The following is an 8,756-nucleotide window of genomic DNA, read 5'->3' as shown; positions in this document are numbered from 1 at the left end:
AAATTATATAGCATTTATAGGTCCAAACACCATTTTTGTTCATGTCCCACAACTCTGGTCACAATGTTGAGATACGTAAAATAAGCTAATTGAATTACAATTTGACATGATTTCAAATACATACATATTCATTTATCGAATTTTTTTTACTGATTTATTGATCATTTTTATGATTTTTTTCAACTAAATGTGCCTGTCCGCAACAATGAAAAAAGGCTTTTATTATGACATTTTATCAAAGACAAACAAGACTAGTTTCTATGGAAACATAAATTAGCAAGTGAGCGCATTGCTGACAGATTGGGCCACCTCACTACCTCACTCACAAGATCCCAAAAATATAAGGTAAATATCATCTTTTCTGTGTCAGTATTTATTGTGTGTCCTTACCATACAGCTTAGTAATTCTGTACTTTGAACTACATTTTAAAAATAAACATATTACTGTTTAATTCATGTGTATTAAGATGCTAAGAATCAAAACTAATGTAGTAGACCTTACTAGCTGCAATATTAGCAAAAATGTCATTTCCACAACATGTCTTTACCGCAGCAAATGTAGGTGTTGCGGTAAAGACCTTGTGTTGCGGTAGAGACAAGCTCAAGGTGTACTGTATATTAAATTACAAATATTCAGTCTATATGTTTTCTGTTTCTTTTACTGTTGTTCTCTACAGTAGCCTGTTTTTGATTTCATGGCACTTTAACATTGTGTCCTTACCGACACAAGATGTCATTACCGCAGCTCTGCTTTATTTTATTTTTTCATATTTTTATTTTAACACTTAAGTTGAGATGATTTACACATTGAAATTGCAACATCTGTCATAAAAAGCTAAATATGTATGTCTTTAGTGTGTATGGAAACAACTGACATCTATGGTCACTGTCTAAATTTTACATGGCATAGAGAAAACAATGAAATCCCCTATTTTGTATATTATTTTATAATATCAGTATTTACAAAACTGCACAGAATTTGAAAAAGCTATTGAAATATATTACATTTTTATAGAAATAAAAAAGAAAAAATGTATATAATGAACGCTATTGTAACGTTGCGGGTAAGGACATTTTGTAAGAAGAAGAGTTGAAAAACATAAAATTTTGTTGACCTTTTTATATGTATTAAAGACTCTGATGGTTAAAATGAAAATTCACAGAGGTTGATATTTTTTTACATTTTGGAGAGTCAAAAGTGCCCGTAGTTGCAGAAACACCCCTGGGTGTTGGGTCTGGTGTCTCTCATCTTCCTCTTGACAGTACCCCATAGATTCTCTATGGGGTTCAGGTCTGGTGAGTTTGCTGGCCAGTCAAGCACACCAACACCATGGTCATTGAACCAGCTTTTGGTACCTTTGGCAGTGTGGGCAGGTGCCAAATCCTGCTGGAAAATGAAATCAGAGTACAGTAACACCATGGTCATTGAACCAGCTTTTGGTACCTTTGGCAGTGTGGGCAGGTGCCAAGTCCTGCTGGAAAATGAAATCAGCATCTCCATAAAGCTTGTCAGCAGAAGGAAGCATGAAGTGCTCCAAAATGTCCTGGTAGATGGCTGCGTTGACTGTGGACTTCAGAAAACACAGTGGACCAACACCAGCAGATGACATGGCAGCCAAAATCATCACTGACTGTGGAAACTTAACACCGGACTTCAAGCAACATGGTTTCTGTGCCTCTCCACTCCTCCTCCAGACTCTGGGACCTTGATTTACAAATGAAATGCAAAATTTACTTTCATCTGAAAAGAGGACTTTGGTCAGCAGTCTTCCCCATGATTGTGTAGCCTACTGACCCAGACTGAGAGACCATTTAAAGGCTCAGGAAACCTTTGCAGGTGTTTTGAGGTAATTAGCTGATTAGGGTGTGACACCATGACTTTCCAATACTGAACTTTTTCACAATATTCAAATTTTCTGAGACACTGAATTTTTCTGGGGTTTTCATTTTTTGTAAGCCATAATCATCAAAATTTCAAGAAATAAAGGCTTGAAATATTTCACTCTATGTGTAATGAATCTATGTATCTGAAATGAGTGACAAAAAATATTGACCTTTTTCATGATATTCTAATTTTTTGAGATGTACCTGTATATATATATATATATAATGTGTGTGTGTGTATATATATATATATATATTTGCCAGTGAGACGGAGTCCTATCAGTCAGTCCACACTCTACTGGCTTTTGATATGCCCTGTCTGACGTCATCACAGCGTTATCATCACCCGTCACGAGCGCATCAGACCAACCCATTAAGTGCTGGGACAGAAATGCGCTGACTATTTCTCTGCTGTTAAAGCACAGGTTGCCGAGGGTCAATCAGATTAGTAAAATGGATTGTGACGTCAGGGTTCAGGAAGCGTCGCGTTGACTTCATGCAAAGCAGACGAGCGCTTTCCCCGGACGCGAAAGGACCGAGCCGCTCTCCTCCCGCGGACAGACGCCAGCATGAGTCCACCGACACCAACCTGAAGGACAAACACAGCAGAATGGCCGCGTATCTGGAGGTAAGAGACCGCGTGTCGCTGTTGCTTTATTCAACGAGACGCGTGTCGGATGGAGATGGCGTTTCCACAGGTTCGTGAGGTGTGGTTCGGCACTGCATGTCCATAAACTTGCAAATAATTCATATTCCTCATTAGGTTTATTTTTCAGACCGCACGTCTGAATTGATTTGTGATGAAAATCTGAACTGAAATAGAGGTTTTATACCGCAATTGGTTAGATCAGCGTGTACAGTGTTTAAAGTTATAGTTAACGTTAACTCAAAAATAATATTTAAAAAAAGAAACCAGTCATTATTTACTCACCCTTGACACAAAAGAGGAAGTTTTGCTTTCTTCCATAAAATGAAAACAAATGGTGACTACAGCTGTCAAGCTTCAAAAAATGACTAGGCCTATAAACTGACCATAAATGTAAACCGTAATACGCACTATATTGAAATGCTGCCTTCATTTGCTCTCTGAATTATAATTGCACATTGACTTGGAAACTGCATACCCCCTCAAATCATAATTTAGACTGAGAATGTCCAACAAGCACCGCCATGTGAAGGCAATTTCAGTTCTCTAAAACCATAGATTTGTGTGGATATTAGTGAAATTTCGCAGGTAAAAAGCTCCATAGTCTATTATCAATACCGCAGCGAATTATGAAACACAACTCACAAAGTCATCACATTCAAACCACGTAGCTTTCTGTTGGTCAACGCAGCGAATTTTCGCGTTCAACTTGAACCCGATGCGAAATCTGTGGGGAAATATTACGCCCTCGTGCGAAATTCACGATCTCGGATATGAATTTCGTCTGCGAAAATTCGCCAAACAACGGCAAATGTGACCACCTTAACCCTTTGTCGCAAAAAAGAAAAAAAGTGAGTATAACAAGTGAGCGAGTATATCAAAGTGTTCATATTTTGGTGAAAAAAATACGTATTATGACGTATAACATTTAAAAAAAGTATATTTTTTATGTCGATTATTACTAATGTATGGAGCCCCACACATGGCATGCAGGAAAAAAATTAGTAGGCTAAATTGTGTGCACGATTTACTATTTCGTTCCCTCGATTTATAAATTGTGCACACGATTTATAAATCGAGAGAACAAATTAGTAAATCATGTGCACGATTTAGCAAATCGAGGGAACGAAATAGTAACCGTGCGCATGTTTTAGTACACCGTGCTCACGATTTATTTATTTTTTCTTGCATGTCATGTGCGGGCCTCCGTACTAATGACTAGATTTCGCCACCAAAAATTTGCAGCATAACATTAAATCATAACATTAAACATTAACATCAAAAACTTTTTGTCGCTAAAAATGTTTGGAACATGGGAGTGAGACTAAAAATTAATATTCTTAACATTAAGTAGGCTAAATGATTACTTTTTTGCGTGAACTTTAATAACTGGATTTCGCCTGTGAAAATTTGCGAAATAACATTAAAATGACTGCATCTTAACCCTTTGTAGCAAAAAAAATAAAAATAAAAATTGTGTGCAATGTGAGTGAGTAGCTCAAATATTCATATTTCAGTGAATTGTCCATTTTAATTATCATCATCAGAAATGGGGTGCAAAATGGTTTTTATGCTACATACGGTAACACTCATAATACACTATTTTCACGGCACAAATTGCTTCATACATGTACATACACTCTCAGAAACCTATACATCGAAACAAATGTGTAGGATTTAATTTGAAACTTTTTTTTTTATTTATTTTTTTACTCAAATTGCTAGTAAATTTGACAAATAATTTACAAAGAAACCGCAAGCAACACACTGAATTGAAATGTGAATGTGAAATTTTGAAATAAAAAGACTGAAATAGTATTTTCTTGTTGAACATTCTCCAATAATCTTTTCTTTCTTTAATTTAAGACTTTGAAAAATTATCTTTACACTGTATAACTCGAGTAGATGAAATAACCGTAGTTCCTTAAAATATCAGGAGTCTCAGTGTTTCTTTAAAGATGTTTTAATAGATTTTTGTTTTTTTAGATAGCTGATGACAGCAAAGGGCACGAACTGAGTCTTTTCTGTGTGCCGAAACACTACGAGGAGGATTTGGACAGTGTCATAATACCCAATGGCCTCATTAAGGACAGGTACGTTTAACTGATGAGCAGGACTTTAATCTGTAATGCACACACAGTGATACTGCATTTCTGCCTGGAATGTATCTGGTCTTTGCGGTCAGATTGGGAAGCATTCATTTGTGAAGCAAAACTGTGGCCGTGGGATGCCCTCGATAGTAAAAAGGCCCTGTGTTCCCCCTGTTAATGATGTTAGCGCAGTACGAGAGGCATGTGATTTGAATTCGGCTTTCCCATTTATTTGTTTAGCAAATTTCCCCAAGAATCTCTTGACTGACATTTTTGGCATGACTTCAGCCAGCTTTAATGAAAGCATTAATGTCACAATACTCTGCCTTTCAATTCTGATTTTCTCGGCAGGACTGAAAGGTTGGCCAGAGATATCGTTCGGGACATGGGCGGGCATCATATCGTGGCCCTTTGCGTTCTGAAAGGAGGGTACAAGTTCTTTGCGGACCTGATGGATTACATCAAGACGTTGAATCAAAACAGCGATAAGTCTGTGCCACTGACTGTGGATTTCATCAGGCTAAAGAGCTACTCGGTGAGTGCCAGCTTTACTGCTCTCTTCACTCCATTCACTGAGCCTTATACATTCATACTTAACACTGACCAATGAGTGATTTCAGATCTACACGTCTGCTGTCAGATTATTACTGTACATAAAAATGGAGCATTTTATTAGCAGATTGTGCCATTGACATGTTCCTTACAGGAATGACAAGGGTAAATACAACTTAAAGGGACAGTTCACCAATATTTACTCACCCTCATGTCATTCAAACCTGTTTTTTTTTCTTCTGCAGAACTCTTTCAGTTAAATTTCAGATATTTTGAAAAATACATCATTCAGAATAGTTTGAAAATTAAAAAAAAAAAAAAAAATCATTCAGTGATCAGCTATTTTCATTGTATAGAAAAAAATTCTAAAGTTAATCTTTAAAGTTGCGATAAAATGGACGTAGTGACAGATCTTTGCTTCCGTATTGTAATGTACTGTATATCCCATTGAAACGCATTACTGAAAAAAAAAATGAAAGCACTTCCCTCAAAAATGCATGTAGCTTGCAGTCAACCAAAGAAGCAGCATGTAGAATTTACATTTCATGTCGACTTAAACAGTAATAGGCCTAATATAATGACTAAATTCATATTTGGTATATTATACATTTATGCCTACACTGTAAAAAAAAGTCCGTAAAATTTACGGTAAAAAACCGGCAGCTCTGGTTAACTGATATAATGTTAATATACCAACCTATTGAAGTACTGAAATCTGTTTTGTACCTTTGTAATACACTGATAACCACCAAATGCAGGTGGTGATGAGAAAGTCACATGATGAACCAAAGCCCATCACAAGCAGCTTTTAAATAATAACATATATAGAAGGTGCACAGTGTCATTCACACAAACACTAAACACCATCATGGTAACACACATGAAACTGAAATAATGCAATAAACATTCATTTAACAACATTAGGTGTAACACACAACCCTAATATACAAAACTGATAAGAAAAAACTAAGAAGAAACATAGTTATTTCAACAAAAAAAACATCAAATTTGAAATGTAACGCAGGGAATTCTGGGAATGTCAATTTACGGTTATTCACTGTAAATTATACGGTCTTTTTCACTTCCAAAAACGGTATACTACCGTAAAATTCATGTCCAATACATGTAGTGTCCAATACAGTTTTTCACCGTATATAGTAGGGGAATTTACCGTTAACCATTTAACAGGTTTTTACTGTAGCATTTTTACAGTCTTTTACCGTTAAATTCACAGTCATTTTTTACAGTGTAAATTCCTAGTTTTTTGACAAATTATGTAGAATCTTATTAGCATTTGTCAATGTTTATCATTTGATTACTATAAATATAATCATTGGTTCATTGGTATTGGCCAGAATTTAGCGATGCATCCAGAGTATAGCTGAGTTCATCCACCTTGAAAAGTAGTTCCACTTTATAATGATTATTGAGATGACTTCGAGCTCAAACTGCCAGACAAGTCAAAATCATCTTCAGTGATTCTGTCACAGATGCTGTTGATAAATCTTCAGTGGCTTTGAACGCTCAACATTAAAGTATTTCCTTTTTCTCTCTCTCTCTGCTCTGATTTCTGCTCAGAATGATCAGTCTACAAACTGTGTGAAGGTTATCGGTGGAGATGAATTATCTGCCCTTACTGACAAGGTGAGTTTCAACTTTTGAACTTCTGTTTTTGTTTTGTTTTCTATTTTTACCCTGTTCAAAAGTTTGGGGCTAAGATTTTTTTTTCTCTTATGCTCATGGGGTATGCATTTATTTGATCAAAAATACAGTAAAAACGGCAATATTGTAAAATGTTATTACAATTTAAAATAATTACTTTCTATTTTAATGTGTTTTAAAATGATGAAAAGTTTAATTTTCAGCATCATTACTCCAGTCTTCAGTGTCACATGATCCTTCAGAAATCAGTATAATATGCTGATTTGATACTTAAAAAACAAGCAAAACACATGCTGCTTCATATGTTTGTGAACACTGTGATAGCAGTGAAAGTAAACTGTGAAACTATAACTATATATATATATATATTAGTGCTGTCAAACGATTAATCGCACCCAAAATAAAAAATTTTTTTTACATAATATATGTGGTGTACTGTGTATATTTATTACGTATATTATATATATATATAATATGATAAAAATGTTTTATTTATTTATTTTTTTGTCTCCTCTCTTTCCTTACAGAATGTGCTCATAGTAGAGGTGAGGTTACATTTTTTGATGCAATGCATTTTGTGTCGAATTTGTGTTCGCATCAACGTGTGTGAAATGTATGCTGTGTACTGTGGAATGAAAATACAGATGATCTAAACAAATTAATTCTCTTTTTGTGCCTAAGGATATTGTAGAGACGGGAAAAACGATGGAAACGCTGCTCAAACTATTAAACGAATGTCATCCTAAAATGGTGAAAGTTGTCAGGTAAGGCAGGTAAACATCTTTGGAAAGAAGAGTCGAGCTGTGTTAGAGATATGAGAGATTTCTGTGCTAATTAAAGGTTAAATGGCCTTTTATTAGTGTTTAAAATAAGACTGTTGTTTAGTTGAATGTCATTCATTTTATTTAATACATCTCATTTGTAATTCAGTGTCCTGTAATTTCAGTTTGCTTGTGAAAAGGACGCCCAGGAGCTCAGGATACCGTCCAGACTGTGAGTTCCTTTGTGTTTCATTGGATATTATGAACATTTTGTGCCTAATCCACATCACTTAGAGAAATCAAACACCCTGCATTGATGTAGTTGGACATATTATTCAGACTCACGCTCATCTGTCTGTGTTCAGAGTAGTTATGCAATGCTTTTAGACAGAAAGCTGATAAGCTCTTTATATCCATCCATCCCTCCATCTATCCTCTACTCGTTCGCTCTTGACTTCCACTCTAAAGCAGAGCGCTGTAGTGCTTAGAGTCAGTTATCAAGACGATGGAGGATCATCAAGCTCTTTAGCAATGGACCACGAGCGCTGTTCGCTTGCGAATAATAATGCAACCGGTCATGTTCAAAGGCAGATTCATCGCATTGTAACATTTTTCATAATGAATTTATTTAATTTATATTTTGCTATACTAAAAATGCTATACTAATTTTTGGTATAGCAAAATATAAATTAAATTCATTATTAAAAAAAGTTACAATGAGATGAATCTGCCTTTGAACATGATGAAACATCACATCATAATTATATTGTTATATAATATTTTTTTCTAGTTAGATTGTTCTTTTTTTTTTTTAAAATAATGATATTAAATAATATATTATGTAATTAGTTAGTTAAAAAAATGTGCTTAATTATCATGAAAACAATGCAAAATATTCTAACTACTTTTTCCCTCTCACATTTTTGAGTAAAATACGACTGACATTTCTTTGGATTAGTTCATGTGGAAAGCTGATTGGAGATGTTCCCTGATATTTTCAATTAGCCGATTAATTATGTAATTTTACTATGTGTATAATATTTACTATTTTATTATGTCAAATTACATAATTATAACATTGAATAATGTATTATATATCATGCATTTATTTTTTTGTGCTTAATTGTCATGAAAATAATGCAAACAGTTTAGGCTTTCTTC

The 8,756-nt window shown here is 34.8% G+C and overlaps 1 protein-coding gene across 1 annotated transcript; it reads left to right on the top strand.

Annotated features, from left to right (window-relative positions):
- Positions 1–2,253: 2,253 nt before the first annotated feature.
- LOC107742623 (hypoxanthine-guanine phosphoribosyltransferase-like) lies at positions 2,254–8,104 on the top strand. Its single transcript, XM_016555672.1, has 7 exons — positions 2,254–2,512; positions 4,517–4,623; positions 4,972–5,155; positions 6,751–6,816; positions 7,362–7,379; positions 7,516–7,598; positions 7,781–8,104. The coding sequence occupies exons 1-7, from the start codon at positions 2,381–2,383 to the stop codon at positions 7,887–7,889; spliced, it is 699 nt and encodes a 232-aa protein (XP_016411158.1). The 5' UTR covers positions 2,254–2,380; the 3' UTR covers positions 7,890–8,104.
- Positions 8,105–8,756: the final 652 nt, after the last annotated feature.

This window comes from Sinocyclocheilus rhinocerous, unplaced genomic scaffold, assembly GCF_001515625.1.
Source record: "Sinocyclocheilus rhinocerous isolate Xijiao unplaced genomic scaffold, SAMN03320098_v1.1 scaffold1398, whole genome shotgun sequence".
NCBI lineage: Eukaryota > Metazoa > Chordata > Actinopteri > Cypriniformes > Cyprinidae > Sinocyclocheilus > Sinocyclocheilus rhinocerous.
This window is presented reverse-complemented; position numbering and strand designations above follow the sequence as displayed.